This window comes from Melozone crissalis, unplaced genomic scaffold, assembly GCF_028551555.1.
Source record: "Melozone crissalis strain CALT ecotype California unplaced genomic scaffold, PUWL_Pcris_2 ptg000008l_1, whole genome shotgun sequence".
Taxonomy (NCBI): Eukaryota; Metazoa; Chordata; class Aves; order Passeriformes; family Passerellidae; genus Melozone; species Melozone crissalis.
The window spans coordinates 15868191-15889724 of record NW_026535786.1 but is presented as its reverse complement, the minus strand read 5'-3'; the positions used below and the strand labels follow the sequence as shown (position 1 = coordinate 15889724).

General features: G+C 46.6%; 1 protein-coding gene across 1 annotated transcript; it reads left to right on the top strand.

Moving 5' to 3' along the window:
* The first annotated feature begins 2947 nt into the window (after positions 1-2947).
* TMEM39A (transmembrane protein 39A) lies at positions 2948-21431 on the top strand. The gene is made up of 9 exons (XM_054269804.1): positions 2948-3028; positions 13127-13320; positions 14835-15057; positions 16418-16501; positions 17899-18041; positions 18495-18837; positions 19649-19836; positions 20327-20447; positions 21005-21431. The coding sequence occupies exons 2-9, from the start codon at positions 13208-13210 to the stop codon at positions 21236-21238; spliced, it is 1449 nt and encodes a 482-aa protein (XP_054125779.1). The 5' UTR covers positions 2948-3028; positions 13127-13207; the 3' UTR covers positions 21239-21431.
* Positions 21432-21534: the final 103 nt, after the last annotated feature.

Genomic DNA, 21534 nt, shown 5'->3' with positions numbered 1-21534 from the left:
GGGATACCACTGACCAACACAAAACGAGCTCAAATAGGAAAACCCAGGCACCCAGGAATCTTGAAAGTGATCATGAACTGGCCAGAAGGTAAAGACTTCAGAATATGGTCATAGGAGAAGGTGACATGTGCCAAAGAGGCTGCACCATATGACAAATTATCAGAAATTGAGAAGCAATATGCCCTGTTTATTGATGGGTCCCGCTGTGTTGTAGGAAAGCATTGGAGGTGGAAGGCAGCTGTATGGGGTGCCCTATGACAAGTTGCAGAAACTGCTGAAGGAGAAGGTAAGTCCAGTCAGTTTGCAGAGGTGAAAGCCATACAGCTGGCTTTAGACATTGTTGAATGGGGAAAATGGCCAATACTTTACCACTCTACTGACTCAGGGATGATGGCAAATGCCCTGTGGAGGGGGTTGCAGTGATGGAAGCAGAGGAACTGGCAGTGCAGAGGTAAACTCACTGGGGCTGCTGCACTGTGTCAGGATATTGCTGCCTGGGTGGACAACCTCGTTGGGTTGGCATCACGTAAATGTTCATGTGCTCGAGTCAGGCCACTGCAGAACATCAAAACAACCAATAGGTGGCTCAGGCGGATCTGGATTGGCAGCATAAAGGTGAATTATTTACAGCTCAGTGGGCCCATGACACCTCAGGCCATCAAGAAAGCGATGCAACTATAGACAGATTAGAGAGTGATTGAGGGGTAGATTTGACCATGGACACTGTCACCCAGGCTATGCATGAATGTGCAGCATGCTGCAATTAAGCAAGTCAAGTGGTAAAGATTCTCCAGTATGAAGGACAGGGGTTGAAATATAAATACAAGGAGACCTGGCAGAGTGAATGAATCACACTCCCACAGATCATCCATGGGCTTACTGGAGGGCTGGAAACATATTCTGGGCCCCATACCACCACCCAGAAAACTATCCTGGGCCTTGAAAAGCAAGTTTTGTGAGGACCTGGTAGACCATAAACAACTGTCTTACACAATGAGACTCTTCCAAAACAACCTTGTAGACAACTGGGCCAAAAACATAGTATTGAGTGGATATTACACACCCTATTGCACACTAGCCTCCAGGAAAAATTTAGCAGTGCAATGAACTATTAAAGACTGCACTGAGAGCAATGGGTGGTGGAATCTTGAAACATTTAGCAAAAGCCGCCTGGTTAGTCAGCACTAGGGAATCTGTCGGTCAGGCTGGCACTGCTCAGTCAAAACTTTTGCATACTGGACAATGGGGTAAATATCCAGGAGTGCACATGAAAATTATGCCGAGGGAAAACGTCTGGGTTATTCCTGCCTCAGGCAAAGCCCAAGAAATCCATGGGATTGCTTCTGTTCAAGGACTTGGGTACTTGATGGGTAATTCAGGAGGATGGGGAAGTCCAGTGTGTGCCTCAGGAGTATTTGATTATGGGTGGGAATTACAATTTACTAATCTGTTTGATGTTATTGCTATGTAAGACTGTGTGCTATCACATATACACTCATCAGTGCATTGGGCACTTTACAGCACCTGACTCTACCAACTCTGGATTTGGGGATCTGAACCCAACTCCCTTTTGATTACCACATAATTAGAGAATGAACTTTGATAAATATGGATAAGTGCAGTGGTGATGTAATCAGAACTGGCTTCACCATGCAACAGTCCAACAATATACACCATCTTCCCTGCCCTGGAAGTCTGTAATGGCAAATGGAGCTCAAGGTCATGGACAAAATGAACTCAATTCACATTTTATTGAGACAGGGAATGGTATCTGTGTGCATACACCAAAGGACGGGAAGGGTGATGGGATATTTGAAAGCATGGGAGCTGGCATGATGTAAATGATGTAGAATAAGGGGTGGATACTGTGCTGGTTTCAAATGGGAACACGAGCCTTCTCCACCTTGGCTGAGGGTGGCAATGGCAGAAGGGCTTTCCAGCTGCTGATGTTCAGCCATGGGATAAATAGATGTGCTGACTGTAATGAAGCAGTTAATTATGATGCTATGATTTTGTTTTAAATGGCATCTCATGATGCAAAACATGGCAAGACCTTGAGTCCTGTGTCCAGTTCTGGGCCCCCCACTACAAGGAAGGCATTGAGATGCTGGAGCGAGTCCAGAGAAGGGCAGTGGAGCTGGGGAAGGGTCTGGAGCACAAGTCCTCTGAGGAGCAGCTGAGGGAGCTGGGGTTTAGCCTGAAGAAGAGAAAGCTTGGGGGGACCTTGCATCACTCTCTTGGTCTCCTCCCAGGCAACAAGCAACAGGATAAAAGGACACAGTCTTAAACTGTGCCAGAGGAGGTTTGTATTGGACTTTAGGAGGATTTCTTACACTAAAAGGATGATTAGACATTGGAATGGGCTGTCGAGGGAGCTGGTGGAGTCACGGATCCCAGAGGTGTTTAAGGAAAAGATTGGACGTGGCTCTCAGTGCCATGGTCTGGTTGTCAAGGTGGTGATTAGCCATAGATTGGTCTCCACGATCTCAGAGGTCTTTTCCGAGCTGATCGATTACGTGCTTCGGTGTGGATCTAAGGAGCCCCAGCAGCGAGGCCTGGCCGGCGGCAGCACCTGAGCCCTGCCTGCCACCCCCAAGATGGCGGCGCGGCGCGGCCGCGGCCCCGCCCTCCCCGCGGCTCCTGCCCTCCCTGGGCCGGCCGCTGCCGCCGCGGGCCGCCGCCGCTGTCGCCGCGTGATGAGAGCATCAGCTCTCACTGCCACGTCTCCCGGGTAGCCGGCGCTGTGCAGGGCCGCGCCGGGGCGCCGAGGCCGGACCCGCCCGCCTGCCTCCTCTTCTCCTCCTATCCCTTCCCCTGCTTCTGCCCCGCCGCGGGGCAGCGGCGAGGTGGGTCTGCCCGGCGGGAGGAGGGACGCTCCGCGGGGCTCCCACCGCCGCCGCCGCAGCCTCGTTCCCCCCGGGCGGGCCGGGGGTTGCCGGGGCCGGGTCTCACCGCCGGGCCGCTGCCGCCGGAGGGGACCCCGCTGCCGGCTGATGTCCGAGCCGCGCCGCCGCCCGCGCTTGGATGTGTGAGTACGGCCCCGCCGCTCCCGTGGGCAGCGCCGGGAGAGCCACGGCGACCCAGGCGGGCGGCGGGCTGCGACCGCCGGAGCCCCCTCGGAAACCTGGGGGTGTGTGTCTGGCTGTGTGGGAGTGAGTGGTAGGGAGGGTTCCGCCGGGTCTGTTCCGTCCGGCTGGTAAGTTACGGCATTTGGTCCCGGGCTTCTCCTTCGAGACATTTCCTGCTGTGTTTGGGTTAAAGCAGGAGGTCCGCGCACGCTGCTGGGAGCCGGGTGCTCTGTGGGAGGAGGGTTGAGGATTAAACACGAGGAAGTTGGGCTGGGGTCACGGCAGAGTGCGCTTTGGGCTTCTAAAGCGCTGTCCCTACGTAACCAGTCCTGCAAGGGCACTGTCCTGTGGAAGATGAGGAGCTGAGGCAATCTTCTGTAAGTCCAGGTAAATCCAACCCGCCATAAGGTACCGTTTCCAGAATGGATGTGGGTGCACATTTCTCTCGCTGTTCTTTTTTGTATCGCAGTGAAAACAGTGTATCAATCATTCTCTCTTATATAGGCTAGCAGTTGGGCGCGTGATTTTCCCTATTACGTGAGGCAGCTCCTTCCCTACTCCAGCATCATTTTAACATGTGAATGTACAGCAGAAACAGAGGCAGCTTTGTTTGCAATCTCTGATTGCTCTCATGCATGCTTTTCATTGTGAGTAAGGGGCCCCTCGTGTCCCTGTCATCTGTTACGACTGTAAGTGGAGAAATGAGATGTCTGTGTTACAAAGGGGTGAGTTACAAAATTTTTGGAGACAAGACATCCCTTCTGTAACCATCCCTTCTATCTGTTAACTCACTGTGACCAGAAGAGATTTCTGGGAGAGGGATACACTAGTACAGGGTGGGATTGGAATGGCTCAGCTCCAATTTTACAGGTTGCTGAAGGCAGAGAACATCAACCCTTTTTAACCCAGAGTCTGCTCCATGGCTCACCTCCTGGCACTCCTGCTATTGACTATTTCTGACGCTCATTCTTCCTTCCAGCTGCAGCTCTTGGAGTGCAGACTCCTTCAGCCAAGGTGCTTGGGTGATACTCTGCTGGTAAAGTCTGGGCTCGCTGGTGTGCAGCCAGGCAATGCTGACCCCTCTGGCGTTTGGGCTGAAACTTCATGTGCTCCTTGTTGTCCCTTATCTGACTGGAAGTTCTTCAGGTGTAGATGCAGCTACTCCCTGTTCCTGTTCTTGAGCTTCTTTGCCTGAGGTTTTGCTGTACAAGCCAGCACAGCAGGTGGTAATGTTTTCCAGGTTTGATTTATTTGGAATTCAGGTGATATCAGTGACACAGTGACCCGTGCTCAGTGTGTACTCCTGATCTCAGGACCATAGAACACCTGCGTGCCTCCTGTACCGCTCATTCCTGGCTGTCTCTTTGCAGCATTTGACACCTGACTTTCAGAAGCTCTGGGTGTCTATGTTCCTACTAATAGAGGTGCATATACTGCCTCAACCAGAGCATTCAAAATCATTAATAATTTTGAAAATGCAGGACTTTTATTTCTTATTCTTATATTTAGTCTTTCTGATTGTAAAATGTAACTTGTTTTTCAGAGACACTAATGGCATTTACCACAGTAGGTTCAGTGGAAGCTGAGGAAATAGAGCAATTCTCATCTCACTGGCCTGCCTGTATTAGCAACATTTGTGCTGATGTAACATTGGCAATGTAGATGTACTGTTATTAGTACTCAAAAGCAGACAGGCATAATTACTTTTTTGTCTATTCTTCTAAGACATTCCTCTTAGTTCTGAAATTTTGTATTAAAAAAATTACTTCTGTATGCAGTGTTTTAAGGGGAAGTTCCAGACCTTTCTGCTGGTTTTGAAACTGAGTAGCACTGAACACAAATCTTTCTCTGAAAGGATATGTAATGCAGATTGACTCCAACCTGGTTTTCATAAAACTCAACACTTTCTTTCTTTCTATAGGCACACAATCTGGATGTTTGAGAATACAGCCAAGAGCAAATGTGCTAGAAATGTTTGTTAGGGTGGCTTCCAGTTTCCATGAGCATTCAGGTCAGAAACCAGTTGGGCCACTCAGTACTCCTCAGTAGAGGTACAGTTGCTGAAGATGGATGTGGTGGAAAGCAACAAGATAGTAGCAATTCAGAGACCATCCTGCTCCTTAGTCTCAGTGTTTTCCCTGTGCCACAGAGTCATGAAATCCTGCAAGAAGTTTTCTTCTGGCAGTTAAAATTGGAACTTTAGTCCATTTGTTTCTAACCCTATCACAGTTAGGTAAGTTGCAGTTAGGTAGGAATAGCTGTTAGCAGGTGGATTTTTAATATCAGAGGTAAATCTGTAGTAGCTGTGTGATTTGGGAAAATAGCTCATAAGCTTTCACAAACTGTCCTGGAAGATTTCATCCTGTTCTTTGGGGGCTGTTGTCATTGGTGAGTTATTTCCAACCTTTTCTTGATTTTTTTTTTTTGGGTATTGCACGCAAAAATGAGACTTCTGGTGAGAAGTGGGTATAATGCAACCTGATCAGGAGAGCTGTCCTGAGAGACAGGGTGCAGTGGCATCCTTTGGAGGTTTGGAATTGTTGGTTTAAAGCAAAATTATCAGTAGACATCTGCAGCCCAGAAATACATATAAGGGAGTATGGATGCAGATTCAGACAGCTGGATTAGTATCAGTATAATTAATTATACAAGGGATTAATGTATCCTATTGCATTTTCTCAATCTGCTTTATTAGTTGCTCTGTAAACAGTCATAAAAAGTTCTGAGTCCTGCCTACCAAAGTCATGGAGGTTGAATTGAAGACTTACTGTTTTTTGGGGAATATTTATGTCACCTGAACCTGTTGCTTAAGAGGCAGATAGAGGAGAATCGGTGCATTCTCATATGTGGTTTATATTTTAATGCAAATTTATGATTTATACAAATTACAATGTGTTTAAAATTCCCTGCAATATTGTTGCTTTTCTGCAGCATCAGGGATGTGCAAAGCATTGTCTCACTGATACTTTCTGCTGTGACTCCCAGTGTGATGACTTGGTGAAAGGCTCAAGGAAGTGATTTTTAACTTGTGTGCTTCATGCGCTCAAGCTCATTGCTACAGATGGCAGATGCCTGCCTTATTTTTAGCTATTTGAGGGCAAAATAGAAAAATCCTAGTGACTCCCCATGATTTGTCATCATGGCTGATCTCCATTAAATTAAACATAGGGATTGGCAGAGGAACAAAACCAGCAGGAAAGCTGCTTCTGTTTGTTTTAAAAAAAGCTTGTCTAAAGCGCTAAAATAATACTGTAAAAAATATCCACTACTACGTACAGAGACCCTTGGGAGGAGAAGTACTTTTGAACAGTTTATCATGTTTTGGATAAGGAAACTGAGGCCTGTATTGGTAAAACAAGTTCCCTGGAAGTCAGTTGACGAGGAAAGATTAAAAAGCAGAAGATATCCTGGCCTGTGCTCAGGCCATTAGACTGTGGGTTTGTGTTCAAGGTTGGAAGGAGAATGCCTATTTTGGTGGCTTGCTTGATGGAAAATTTTAAAAGATGGGCTCTTAAAGCATGAGCATCTTCTATTTTTTTCCTTCTTTTTTCCCTGTCAGCAGTGATCTGTTTTGTTGTGCATTTGCCTTGATATCTTGGAAAAAAAAAATTCAGTGGCCATACCTAAAATTCCCTGACTTTGCCAGTTACTGCACATGGCATGGTATAATGGAGAGTGATCTGTAGCTGTGTTTTAGCAGAGCTGTGGCTGTGTGTAATGTTTACTGAAGAGCTCTGGTGCAAGATGTACTTAGGATTGAGCGCGTGTTGATAAATTGTATTATCAGCCAGCTTTGATAGCTTTGCCTGTGTTGTGGCTGCTGAAACACTACCTTTGTGTTTTACTTCCCAACCAGTGTCCCCTTCTAAATAGAACTTCAGTTTCTATCACTAATGTGGAGTTGGAGTTAAAACTTCTGTGTTGTTACACACTCAGAGACCTGTCTGGCTCAGTAATTCCCTCCAGCTCTTTAGTTTGGGCCCCTCACTCTGGATGAGGCTGGGCTTGATGTCCCTTTCCCCAGACAATTCAGAAGCATGGGAACTTGAGGACCAAAATAGACTGTGACCCAACTGGTCAGGCTTGCATTTCCCTCTGCTGCTGGAAAAGCTCAACTTTGCAGTTCTGTCTTGTTCTCACACAAGAATAAGCCAATGCTTTCTTTATTCCTGGATCCACTATTTGGCTGGGAGTGTTGCTGTATACATCAGAAGAAGCCAAAGAAAATGTTAATGTCTTGCTGCTAGCTGTGTAATACTTGTTGGCTTGGTGAGGAGTGTTATTGGCCACTTGGAGCTGCTGAGCCTTGAGGGTCTTGCATTGTGGCTTTTTTTTTTTGTTTGTTTGGTTTTTTTTTTTTACTTCCTTTTGGAATAAAAATTCTCTTGTCTTCATTCATAAAATTACTACAGTCATTCATTGAAGTTTTCCTAAGCTGTTTGTTTTGACCTGCTGCAGCAGTTAGTTGCACAAGGTAATTATATGGCAATATAAGGTAATACTGTTTTATTACACCAGGAATTGTGGCTTTGTTCTTGTACTCTCCAGAGGTTTGTTTAGAGTGCTTAGTGTGTGTCTCAACTTTCCTCCGATTCACAAAACCTGAACTCGCCTGTCTTCTGAAGGGGACACTATTGCCTGCATACCTCTGGAGACTTCTTCTTGCACCCCCTAAAGTAAGGTCTTTGAGGGGATTTTTAGGGAATTTATAGGATTTCTCTGTGTTTAAAAATGGCTTTTTTAGATAATTTTGTTTATCTGGAGTATTAAGAACTTAAATCTATGTCTTATACTTTAACATGTCTGCAAAATGAGCTGACTGAGCTCACTGCACTTTAACTTTGAGAGGCTTTTCCTGAAAAACTTTTCTTTCCCGGTCCCATTTTTGTACGTGGGTATTTGAAATACTGTGGCAGCTGCAAATGGCAGGCGCTGCCTTCCCCTTGTCTTAAGCTAAAACTTCTATTTTTCCCACTTACTCTTCTGCTTAGCTCTACTCTTCCTTGTTGAAAACACTAGAAATAAGTCATACAGTACATATCCTCTTTGTTAATGTTTGCCATAATCTTACTACTTCGACCCTTTGGTTTTGGCATCTGTGTAGAGGACTGATAGATGGAACCTCTTCAGTGAGAGTTGTGCTGTACCAGAAAAGCCTACACTGACATGGTCTTGATGGGTTGGTTTTGTTTTTACAGAGGAGGTTATTAGTCACTGAGGAAAAATTAGTCTTGCTGGTGCATCACCTGACAGTGGTGATTCCCCACCCAGCTCTCCTGCTTGGGCTGCACTTCAGGGGGTTTCTATCTCTCTCTGTGCCAAATCCCCATATTAATCCATCTCTCTGTATGGCTTGAGGGCTTGGAAAATGTGCTGACTTGGAGACCTCCCTCCTAACCGGTTTTGCCTCCCAGCTCTGGGCCAGGTGGCGGGTGTGTGCCTTTGGATCCAGCCGGAGTTGAAAGGTTGTGTTGACTTAGCACCGGGGCAGCTCTGTGCAAGCCAAATATTTAGCTTTCCATCTGATAACCTGTCGGTTGTTTCCTCCCTTGCAACAACTAAATGCTTATTTTATTCCCAGACCAGTTGGGGCTTTCACAGAAATTTTGTGTCTTTGTGGCTTCCGTTGTGGCAGATGTGAGGGTGCTGACAAGGTGGCCTTGTGACCAAGGCTTGGGTGCAGCCATCTCTGTTCCTTGGCTCTCTGGTGATTTTTTATTTTCTTTTTGGTGTTATATTGGGTGAGTGAATTATTAGCTTTGTGTCTGTTTTTCCAGCTGTCAGAATGGGGGTTTGGATTTGTTTTGGCTGTTTTTTATTTTAATTTAAATAAATAAATAAGAAGTTCACACTAAAAGGAAGTTAAAATATAGTATAGTAACTAGGACTCTCAAAAGTTCAAAGTTCAAAGGAAAACTTGTGTGATAATTTGCAAAGATACTAGGATTGCTGGACAACTGCAAGTTTAGGATTAGGCTGACCAGCTGCAGTGAGTTGAGTTGAGGACATTAGCAACCAAGAGAGCATTTTCAGTTTCAGAAACTAATTGTGCTTTGTGGCAGTGGCCTGCAGCCGTGTCGTGGGGGTGGCTGGCTGCGCCCCCCTGCCAGGGAGCTCTGCACACGTGGCAGGTGTGTTTCCATAGAGCACGGGCACCCTGCATGGAAAGTCTTGCCAGGAGTGTCTGTGTTGCTGTGGAGGCAGAGAGAGTCCCTCACCACAGAGGCCATGTGTTGCTTCACCCCCAGCTGTCACATGCTTCCTCAGCAGGAAGAAGGTTGCTTTAATTGAGATGGTGAGTTGCAGTGAGAGACCTGTGGTCTTCTTGAGCCGCATTGCACCAAGTGAGGATGGCCATGTTTCACTTTCTGCTCTTGTGAGTAACTGGTGCAGCTAGGACTTGTGGAGCCAAGGAAAGCCACCTGAATGTCTTCCACACTCTGGGAGTTCTCATGTCTTGGTGCAGCAAGCTTCCCAGCAAGACTGGAGAGGCTTGGAGTTTTCTCCAATTAAAAATGTTAACACCATCAAAATAACTGACTGAGCTTTGTAGCGTTTCCAGCAAAGAGATGGGAAACAGGCACACTTGCCATTCTGATGAGTCACTGACTCTCTCCTGATTGCCTCTTGAAAGAACTGTTTGGGCAGCTGCTGATGCAGAAACATGATTCTGAGTGATGGGCCTTGGTGAGCAGGACAGGGCTGCACAGTTTCACCTCTGAATTGGTGAGTAATTCATCTGCCTAGCTTTTTATCAGTAAAGTCGTGCACACAGCTGTGGTTCTTGCCTGCCTTGATCATGCCACGATCCTGCCTCGTCTGGATAGCTGGGGAGCTGATGGGCAGGAAGGGTATTTTGGCACAGAAAAAAAAAATTACCAAGTGCTTTCTGTGGTCCTAAAAGCAGGAACTGGAAATCAGAGCATCTGATGCCTTCTGTTTCTGGATTTTCTTGTAACTGTGTCACAAATGAAAGTTTTGTCTCTGTCCTGAAGCATGATCTGCCCTTGAACCCAAGAGCTGTCCATACCCACATCCATTCCCTGTGCCTGGGCAGCACCACTGTCTGCTCTTCTGTAGCTGCTCTCCAGATTCTGCCTGTGTGTTTTTATGATGCCCACATCTGCCTCAGAGAGGGTATCTTGGAGGCTAGGTAATAGTGGTTCTGAGAATTTGAGGATGAAGGGGCTACAAGCACGTTGCTTATTTTTTGAGGGAAATTGTAAGTGAACTGGAAAGAACAGCATGGAATCACATTAATGGACTGAAGAGTCTTGTCAGGAAAAGCTTTTATCTTTCATTACTCACTTTTTCTGCATGACTCTATAAAATATGATCACTGATGGGGTGGGGAATGCAAACAGAGAAGGGAGCAGGGTGGATTCTTCATTAATACTTAATATGAGTTGGAATATTATCTGTTGGAGTAAGGGGTTTATGGACACCTTTTTTTCTCATTTTCAAAGTAGAATCATGCCTTTGTTTATTAATTGAAAGGTATAAAAATGCTTTTCCCCATGTCTTTCTCCTCAAAAAGGAGGGCTGTTGATTGGTTCAAGGCCAAAACAAAGCAGACTTAGAGGCAATCTGATGTGTAATCTCACTGCTTTGCTTAGCTTTATCTCTGGAGCTTCAGTTTTGTGTGGCTAGTTTTACAAAATAAAAGCAAACAAAAAAAGGGATGGTTCTTAGGCAGATTTTGCTCCAACAAATGCCTACCTAATTTGATCTGACTCCAGTATTTAAAGTTATTTAAAGCTTGGCTTGAGGAACTGCCCAGTCTATATGTTCATGAATCACTGTGAAAGGGCTCATTCAAGTGCATTTAAACTATGTGCACTGACGTTAAGGATGGCTTCTTTCCACAGGCAGTTGTTTTTACTGGTAGAAACCTGCATTTTGCTGGTTTGTAAAGCCAGGGGCTGCAATTGCGATTGCTCTGTGTCCAAGTGTCTGTATTGGCGAGCGTGTGAGGCATACTAATGGGGTGATACTAATGAGACCTGTTAAATTATTTACATGAATTATTGAATGTGCTATAAAATACCTTCCACTGTTCATAGCACTAATTAGACCACCAACATATTGCATCCATTATCATAAATATCCTGTAGGTCGAATCAGACCAATTGTTTCAGCTACCACAGGCCCTGTGGTAGCTAAATTTGGCATAAAATGGCTTTCAAGTTCGTTCTTTTTGGGGGTTTTTCCTCATTTTTTTTCCTTCACTTTAGCTGTTTATCAAAAGTGTCTGAATGCCCTAAGCGAATTCTGCATTGTTTGTTGCTGCCCCTGCTCATCTTACACATGCAGGAGAATTTTCTTGTTTATATTTAATTCCTGAAATAGAAATATTTCCAAATAAAACTCTACAACATCCTAGGGAAAATCTCTGAAAATTCTTGTTTGAGAAGAAAGGTAAGGAAGACTTCAATCTCTGTTGTGTTGCTATTGGAGATATGAGTATTAAAGTCTGCCAAAACACAGTTTACCTCAAAACCAAAATTCTCCAATGTTTGCTTGCCTTTCATGCATTTTCGTATCTCCTTTTTATTTTTTTTTCCTCTCTCCCTCCTGGATCTCTGGTTTTTTGTGTGGTTTCTTTTGGGTTTGGTTTGGTTTGATTTTTCCAACTGACTTTTGTGTGGGTATGCAGAAAGCATTCATCCTTTGAAACATCTTGATTTTTGTTGAAAGTTTGAGAATTGGTATCCTGGTTTCAATAATGACAATTGCTTATTGGAGTAGAGATGAAGGATGGGAAATTTTAATGCAAAGGGCAATTCTTTGAGGGAATTTTTTAGAGAAGTACTCCTGCACATTGTGTTCATGGTGACAGTCCTGTGACTCACTGACAAAACTTCTGGCATTTCTGCCAGCTGTGATTTCTCTGGATTTTAAAGGAGGTGATGACTGAATTATAAATAGACCATAGGTTCCATCTGTACATTTCAGAGCTACATCTAGAGTTTCCCAGAAGGTGGATGTGCTTTTTTGGCCCCTGGGTTGGTTCTGGCTATGATATTTTTCCAAAAGGGCAGCTGATTTAGACTCCAGGCACACAGACACACCAAAGTCCTTGTAGTGAGATGCTCACTTGGTGTCTTGTTCCTGTACAGCATAGGTGCACTCCAGTTCAATCCTTCACTCCCTTATGTCTGCTGTGTTTCCATTGGAAACTTTCCTGACTGCCAAAATCCTTGCAGTGTCTTGTCGGAGACCAGTGAAATAGAAGAAAAATTGTATGGGAAGTGATAAACTCTATGCTAGAAATGACACTATTGTTTCTGATATTCTGAGATGCCCAGCCTCTCTCATAGTAGTTTATTTTAAGGAATTGATAGATTTAAGTGTGTCATTAAAAATAAATAGGTAAATAAATATGTACAAGTTTACTTCTGAATTATTTTTCTTTTCAGGGCTGGGTTATGGGATTGCCCATATGTGCATTTGAAGTACATGCATACATGTGTGTTTTGCTGCACTTTTCTGCTAGCTAAACCCACTTTTAAATGGATGTATTACCTTGGTGTCATTTGGGCATTAGCACAGAAGGGAGCTGGACCATGCAGTTTCCTTCAAGGACACCAGTGTGTCTGTTCAGAGCTCTGCCAGAGGGTGTCTGAATTACCTACCAGCATCAGAGCCTTGCCAGTAACATGCTGAGTGCTGTGAAGAGCTGTGAAGCTCTAGTAGCTCAACCACAACATGGAGAAGGCTCTTACCAGGTTTGCTTTTGAAATAAAGCACACATTTGTGTCATCTCCAGCTCTGGAGATGCTCAGTGGTGCTTTCCAGCCAGCAATAAGTGCTGTCAGTCGTTGATGGCTAATGCAAGCAGCCCCTTTTTAGAGACACAGTGTCAGTGGTGTTCCTTCTGCATGTGCAAGCAGACACTGACCTGCTGCCATTGAAGTGGCACAGTGCTGATGGCTGTCCCACAGGGCTCTGAGTGTGTGAGAGTGACTTCCTTCTGCATGAATTTGCCTGGCTGGAGTGTGAACTGGGGGAGCGTGACCAGAGTTAAAGCTTAAGTGATGTTTCTGTCTCCTTTGCAGATTTGGGAAGGCTTTTGGATCGTGGTGTGGGTGTGAGGGCACAGCCTGCTGGAGGCACTGGAAGTGGACTGGTTCCTGGTCATGCCCGGTGGAAGGAGGGGACCCAGCCGGCAGCAGCTAAGCCGTTCCGCTTTGCCTTCTCTCCAGACTCTGGTTGGCGGCAGCTGTGGGAACGGGACTGGTCTGAGAAACAGGTGAGGACAGAGGCAGGGCTGTTGGGACAGCACTGAAAGCAAGGAGCCTTCATCCACCCTGAACCCTGTGTGGGAGCATGGCTTTGTGGTGAAAGTGAGGGGTTGGGAGAGGGGAACCTTGAGCCCTCCACTGTAGTATTGTGAGACGGCTCATCCAAGAGGGAACAAGTCCTGCGTGACAAACCTCTTCCAGCTTCTCTTCTCAGCTCTGCTGTGGTACATGCTTCCCTCTGCAGCCCCTCTTTTGACTTTATGCATTAAAACCATCCCCGTGGAGGGGATTGTGGCAGTCTCTTGTGGTCATAACAGCCACAGCAGAAATCACACAGGGATGGAAATCACACAATGCTTCATTTGTCTTTCCTGCAGCAGTTTCCAGAGCAGTGAGTCCTAGCAAATGATGAGTCCTTGTCTCGCTCACCTACCCTCACTGCCCTGGGGAATTAATGTGACACGTCAGAGTACAGCTGTGACTCCTCCTCCTACATAATAGAAACATAAGGCAGGAGGATGCCCGTATTCTGTTTTAGACCTGCAGGTTGATGAAACTAATTCTCATAGTTGGTAAAGATGACCTGCATTTTCTGGGGAAGTTGGGGGCTGAAACAGGAACAGACATGCAGTGACATTGAGATTACCACATTTGGTATAAAAACTGAAAGGGCCCAGCATTACTTCTTTCCATAAAAAGTTGGCAGACCAGAGAAGCTATTTGCTGCATGCTGGGGCCCTGGTATAGGTTCATTCTTAAAGAGTAGAGCAATCCCGGCCATTTAGCTTTGGCCTTTACAGACTTCTCTGTCAGGGGCAGAGGGACAGATAGCATAGTTTGAGGTTCTTTGGAAGCAAGTGACGTCGAGACTGTGGAGTCAGGGCCCCAGGGTCCTGGGAGAGCGTTGCTTATCTGGTTTCAGTCAGACATAGCATTCCTCTACCAGTTCAGTATGCCAGAGCTTTTAGTTGTCCTATCCTCCTCTGAAAGCTAGAAAAGAAGGAAGTGTGAGAACACTTGAGAGGTTAGCCTTTAGGAAGTGGCTGAACTACTCCATTCCATTTTTAGTTACTCATCTTTTTAAAAGAGGAACTATGAACAGAAAGACAATGGGCACTTTGCTGTGCTGGAGAAGGAGGCTGGGTGCTACTGTAGTGCCCTGGTGATGGGTGGAAAGCCAATATTAACTGTTGGGTGTAACACAGAGTCCTTAATGATTTTAGCTCTGTATGTCTGCTCCTCAGTCTGCAAGTTTACTGAAATGTTGCTAGGCATGTCACAGCACTTCTGACAGATCAAGCTTTCATCCAGAGAAAATTCTGGGTAAGGGTTTTGTCTGAGCTAAGATGATGGAGGTCACCACCAGCCTCATGTCACATGTCAGAAATAGGAACGCAAAACTGCTGTCACCTCTCCCCTGGTAATACCCAGTCTCATATTTACAACCTCAAGCACTCTGTCCTGGAAAATGTCAGAGATGATGGAGAATGTTTACCAAGTAAGTGATGTCCATCTGCTTCAGGAATGGTAGTGCCATCAGCCTGTCGGCGCCTCCAATCACAGCACTGATTACTCCAGAGCCTGTGCGTCACTGCCGGATCCCTGACCTGCCATTGGATGGGAGCCTCCTCTTTGAATTCCTGTTCTTCATCTACCTTCTGGTAGCCCTCTTCATTCAGTACATCAACATCTACAAGACTGTCTGGTGGTACCCATACAATCACCCTGCTTCCTGCACCTCACTGGTGAGTTCCCCAGCAAGTGCCATCACTCAGGCTTTTTCATTACACAGCTCCTTTCATGCTTCTTCAATCCAGGAATCACCAAGCATTTGACATTAAGGGAGTGAATGAGAGTTCACATGCACCCCCATCAGTCAGGGCCATGTCATCCCCCATTTTACAGGGGAGAAAATCATGGCAGGAGAGAGAGACAGAGAAGTCAGCAGGACTCCTTCAGGGGATACTTCTTGCACAGGTTTGCATGGTCTAGCTAGTCCCTTAGGGTTTGACACAGAGTTGAGACTCCAAGAGCTGTCTCCTGCTGTGAGTGCCCCTTGCCAGTTGAAACAACAGAGCATGGGAGAAGGAAGATGTGCAGATTTTTGTTAGGATCTCAGAGCAAGTGAGCAGCACAGCTGGGGAGGGGGTCAGATCCTCAGCTTATGTAAAGCTCTCAACTTCCTCGGTTTCAGTGTTCTTGCTGTCCCAATAAGCTGCCTGTGAGCCAGCAGGCCTCAAGGGAGCAAAGTCGGCCTGTGCAGCTGGAACGGTGTCCTGAAGGCTGCTTGGAAGCACGAGGTGGTCCCTCAGTTACCTGTACCGACAGGTGGTGCTGGTGTTCCAGTCACCAGCCTCCTGCTCTGCTCTGCCGTGCTGGATACAGCTGGCTTAGAAGTAAAAGCATTCTCTCTGGGGCTCCCTTCCCACCAGGATTTAACGGTCGTTTGTTTATTCCGATCACAACTCAAGCATCCTTTTTTACCCAAAATGTCCCTGAAGTACCAAAAGCAGCAGTATTCAGAGTCTACTGACTCTTTTGGCCAGAATATATTGGATGGCTTCACTGAAAAGCTGTAAGAGCTGTGTCTAACTTGATGCAACTAGAAAACTTCTTCATGGCCAATGAAGATGAGGTTTCTCAGGTCAGCTTGGTTTCATCAGGAAGCACTGGTTGCTACAGACCATTTTTGAGACCAGGAGGGAAAGTGACCTGGTGTGCTCACTCTAGACTCCAGTTTGGCTGCCCTTTGTCTGATTGTTCAGGGGCTTTTCTGTTGAGAACCTGCAACCTGTTCTCCATGGTAGGATTCTGGTTCTAGATGTCCCTTTGACCTCAAGAATACCTGCCTGAAGGGTGGGGTTTTTTTGTTTTCTTTGGAAACCTCTCCATGAGAAGGAATCTCCCTGTGGATATCTTGCTTCTGGAGATGTTCCTGTGTTACTAATGTTTATTGATTTCCCTTCATCCCTAATAGAGAGATTTGGGGAATGCTTATGTGAGGTGCTAAGGTACTCTCCACCAGCCAGCTTTCTAGTCCCACCCCATCTGGGTGGTTTCAGAGTCCCTTTTCCTGGTGAAGACCTTTTTTCTTTCCTCCTTCAGAATTTTCACCTCATTGACTACCACCTGGCAGCGTTCATCACAGTGATGCTGGCACGGAGGCTGGTGTGGGCCATTATCTCTGAGGTAACATTCCCACCGTTCCCTCTCCTGCCTGTAGGACTCGCTGCAGAACATGGTCATCCATGGTCTAGGAAGATCCTGCAGGTTGGAAGGTTTCTTCCCTCAGAAAAGTCTGGGTGTGAAGGACTAAGATTTTGAGGATGCTTTTCTGCCTTGGAGTTTTCTCCTTAAGACCAGTCATGTCCTGTAGTATTGGGTAGCTCTGTTGGCTCTGCATCAAGGAGGAGATTAAATGGTCCCACTTGCTTATTTATCTCTGCAGGTACAGTACTGTACCCCACTATCTCATGCTAGAGAAGTGGCTGAGAGAATTGCAAGTCAAGTAGCAATAAATCAAATAAGGAGGCTGGCCAAGACAAGAAAAATGAACAGGAGCTCAGAGGGGGAAGAGTCAGGTGGAGAATGTCTGACTACACTGAAGTGACATAGGAATACTGGTAGAACTGCTTTTCCAGTCCTGGTTACTCAGTAACTCAGACTCTCGTCATGTCACCACACACTTCTCTGTGTTTGTGCGAGCAGAACCAGGCCAAATTAAGTCTCTGTAAAAGGTCATTTTCAGGAAAATAGAATTTTTGTCCACTGAAATAGCTAATACAGCTCTAGGCTAAGCAACTAAGCAGTGTTTAAAAATAAGTAAATTAAATAAAGGAATAGTTATGTCCTGTTGAATAGATAAGTGGAGAAGGCGGGAACTCTGAAGGGCTCTTTTCAACTGATTCCTTCCATTTTCATTTAAGTTCACATCCTCCGTAAGAATTGCCATAGACTGAAATTTCTGCATTGAAATCTTCCATGCAGGTTCTTGTGCATCCCATGTATTGGCTCTAACCCTTAAGAATCTTTTCATAGCTCAGTTTCCTTCTCTCCTCTGGAGATTGGATCAGGCTTTCTTGCTGTGGTGCCTCCTCACTACACTGCAGCCTGCACATCCAATAGAGCTAAATTATGGAAATCTGGGTTTGGAATCAAGAAGGTACACATCTTCTTTTCCCTCAGCTGCAAATTTTCACAATGCTGAGACCTGATCCTTCTAAAGAAAAGAGAGAGAGGAAATGAGTTTCAGGCTATCCTGGGCTATGATCGAAGCAATAAGAGATTTGAGCAAAAATATTTTTCTGCTTTGCAGCTCTGAATTTTTCTTCAAAGGCCCTATTGTAGTCATGCCCCACAACTCATGATTATTTGAATCTTTTGGATCCTGTCAATCATTAATAAAATTAAAGGCATTTATGTTTGTAAGAGAATCAGTTTCCTGATTCTGAGAGGAAAAGGGCACCTATCCCTCTTCTAGTACCTCCTGGCACCCTGTCCCTGCTCCTCCTCCACAGGCATCCCTTGTGCTCATCTTCTAGCCCTGGTTGTTACAGGACTGCTGAGTGTTTCCTCTCCATTTGCAGGCCTCTCAGGTGGGTGCAACATCACTGATGTGCTACATGGTGCGCCTGGTGCTGCTCACCCTCTGTGGATGGGTGCTCTGCTGGACTCTGGTCAACCTCTTCCGCAGCCATTCTGTTCTCAACCTTCTCTTCCTGGGCTACCCGTGAGTGACACCACTTTGAACCTTCTGGGTAGGGGGGCACAGCTGCTTGGGGGTGCCATGAGCCATCGTGGGAAGCAGAGTGTTGGCTGTAATGTCTCCTCGATTTAGGATTAAAAAGGAAGCAGGAGTGGCTGGGGGAAGGTGTGAGGTGGTGGCACAGAGTTGATGAAGTGAATTGCCTCAGCTGCTGTTTGTGTGAGGGGCCTTTACTGCCACTTGAAAACCGAGCCTTTGGGACTGCTGGTTTTGCAAATGGGATTTAAAAAAACTTCTCTGCATAGGTGTTGAAGCTGCAGCCTCTGGCCTTTTAGTGGGGAGAAGAGTTGGCCCCTAGCTTCTGGAGTGGGGGTTTCCTATGTGCTGTCACTCTTGTCAGGGCCAGTACCTGTTGGGGAGGTGCCCCCCATTAGGATCACTGTTATTTCAGCCATTTATTTCTTTCCTTCACGGCAGGTTTGGTGTCTACGTCCCTCTGTGCTGCTTCCACCAGGACAGCAGAGCACAGCCTCTACCTGCAGACTGTGGTTACTTGGTACAGGACCAGGTGGCGGATGATGGGGCTTCAGCTGTCAGCAGCCTGGTCAAAGACTTCTTCTCGCTCCTGTGGGAATCCCTGAGAGAACAGTTCAATAATCCTACATCTATCCCCACCCACAGCTGCCCCCTTTCCCCAGATCTCATCCGCAATGAGGTGGAGTGTCTAAAAGCAGACTTCAACCGCAGGATCAAGGAAGTTCTCTTCAACTCTCTCTTCAGTGCCTACTACGTGGCATTCCTGCCACTGTGCTTTGTGAAGGTAGCTGTTGTCTGGCTCTCTCTCTGCCCCTGCCCACTGTCTCCTTCTGAATGTTGTGTGAACTGCTGCCAGGCCAGATTCCTGGTTAATTCCCCTTTTCTCTGTCTCCCCTTTGGCAGCCCGGATAGCGGAGCATGGCTGCATCCGGAGTGCACTAGTACTGCTCCTGGTTGGCAGATAGGTATTGCCATAAATGTGATGCACCTCTAGTCCCATCACCCCACTTACTAACTCCCCTTCTCCCACCCCCTGTCCTAGGCAGATGGATAGCTGTGTTCTTCCTAGAAAAGAGAACCTGTTGTTACCCGTCTCAGATCCAACATCGTGGCTTTTGAGCGCTTGGATCAGAGGCTTTGGTGGCCAGCCTGTTAGAGCCAACTAGGATGCTTGGCAAACTAAATCCAAGAACCTCTTGTCAGTGTGGGGGTTATATTTTTTCATCTGTCATTTCTCTAACTTGAATAAGCTCCAGTTTGTGCAGAGAAACGGGCAGGGCTCCACAATCCATGTAGCAGTCTTGGTGCAATTGGTGCTCCGGGGGCAGTTCTGTGGCAAGCAAGCTGCCTTGTCACCTGCTGCTGGAGGAGGAGATGCACCAGCTGCAGCATCATCCCCTGCCCTTTCTCCTGCAGCTCAAGGAGAAGGGAGCCTTGAGCGCCTCCTAAGCCGTAACCCTCCGAAATCACCGGTCCAAAAGCGCATGCCTGTAACGTGTGGTGTGGGTCTGCTGGATGCACATGCAGTATGTCCCTTGTCATCCTCCTCCTGCTTTGTGACAGTGGTGCCAAGTTCTTGTCTGGTCTCTTTGCAGAGCACCCAGTACTATGACATGCGCTGGTCCTGCGAGCACCTCATCATGGTGTGGATCAATGCCTTTGTCATGCTCACCACGCAGCTGCTGCCCCCCAAGTACTGTGACCTGCTCCACAGGTCTGCCGCCCACCTCGGCAAGTGGCAGAAACTAGAACACGGCTCCTACAGCAATGCTCCACAGCACATGTGAGTGTGGGGATGGCAGGGCTTGGCTTGCCTAGCAAGGGGCTGAGATGTTCTGGTGGATGAGCAAACACCAGCAGTGTTTATCTACTGAGGATGTGTCTGCACTCCCCATGCAACTTTACTGGCCTCGTTCACTGAAAACAGATATGGCTGCTCTAGAGAGCTGAGGTCCTCCAGTCACTGCTGGTTCCCTCACAGAAAGGAATGCTGAGATTCTTCTTGGCCACTGGAGAGCATCTTGAGCAGAGGCAGGGGGTGGCTCCCTGCACTGCAGTGGACAAGGTTCTAGCACTGGGAGCCATTTGTTCATACTACTTAAGAGTCCATTGAATGGGCTTGTGATCAACCCTCTGTGCTTTTCCAGTGGGAGCTAAGACATGTCCTTGTGGCAGAGGCTTTGGTATTTTTCAAGATGCAGTCCATTCCTGTGAACCCTCATTCAGGGGTTTGGGAGCACAGATGTTCACACTCTGGCATTGTTTCCCCACAGCTGGTCAGAAAACACAATATGGCCACAGGGAGTTCTGGTGCGACGGAGCCGGTGCCTGTATAAAGCAGTTGGGCCTTACAACGTAGCAGTGCCTTCAGACGTGTCCCATGCCCGCTTTTATGCAAGTATCTCTTCTCTTGCTTGGTGCCTTACCACTGTGGGAGGGAGGAGAGGCTCAAACCCAGCTGCAGCACAAGAGAGTTCAGTGTTCCGTGACAGCCTGGGGCTGTTGATCAAAATACATTTTGGCAGCGGTGGTGCTTTCCTGTTCTGTCGAACAGTGACCTCTGGGCAAGATGGGAGCCACGGCTGCCTTGTCAGTGCTTTCTCATTGAGGTGACACAGCTCTCCACAGCTCTCTTTCTCATTGAGGTGACACAGCTCTGTCAGGCAGTGGCATTCGCCTGAGAGGGTTCTAGTTAACACCTTTCAGGGAAATGGGAAAGTGTGTCAGCAGGCCAATAGGTTTATTTCACCCACTTCCCCTTCTTGAGCAAAATGCCACTTCTACATGCCTTGTTCCTTACTGTTTTCCCTAAGTAGCAGCTAGTGGCGGCTGGAGCACAAGCACTGCTTCTGCTCTGCAGTGGTCCCTGACTGCATTATGTCCATAGTCCTCCTCACTTCAACCCAGCAACAAATGACAGAAATCTCTCCTTCTTTACTCTTCCCCTGCAGTTCCTCTTTCACCGTCCCTTACGGCTGCTCAACCTGCTGATTCTCATCGAAGGCAGCGTGGTCTGCTACCAGCTCTACTCCCTGCTGCGCTCAGAGAAGTGGAACCACACGCTCTCCATGGCCCTCATCCTTTTCTGCAATTATTATGTCTTATTTAAGCTCCTCCGGGACCGGATAGTATTAGGCAGGGCATACTCGTACCCACTTAACAACTATGGACTCAAGGCACACTAGGCCGGCCAGACGTGTCCCCCTTCTCTTCCTCATCCCACAGGGCAGGAGGGAACCTCAGAAAAAAAATATTTTCGTACAGTTCTATTTTTTTCTTGCAACGTTTATAAATATTTAAAATATTTTATATTTTGTATACTATTGTTTTTGTGGGGCGGGAAGGGAACCAGTGGCAATTAAATGTCGCTTTATAAACAAGGTGTTATTTTATATATATATATATTAAAAAAAATCCATGTGTATATACAGTATATCTATACCCATACATATATCTATGTGAAGCAACAGGATTGTGTGTG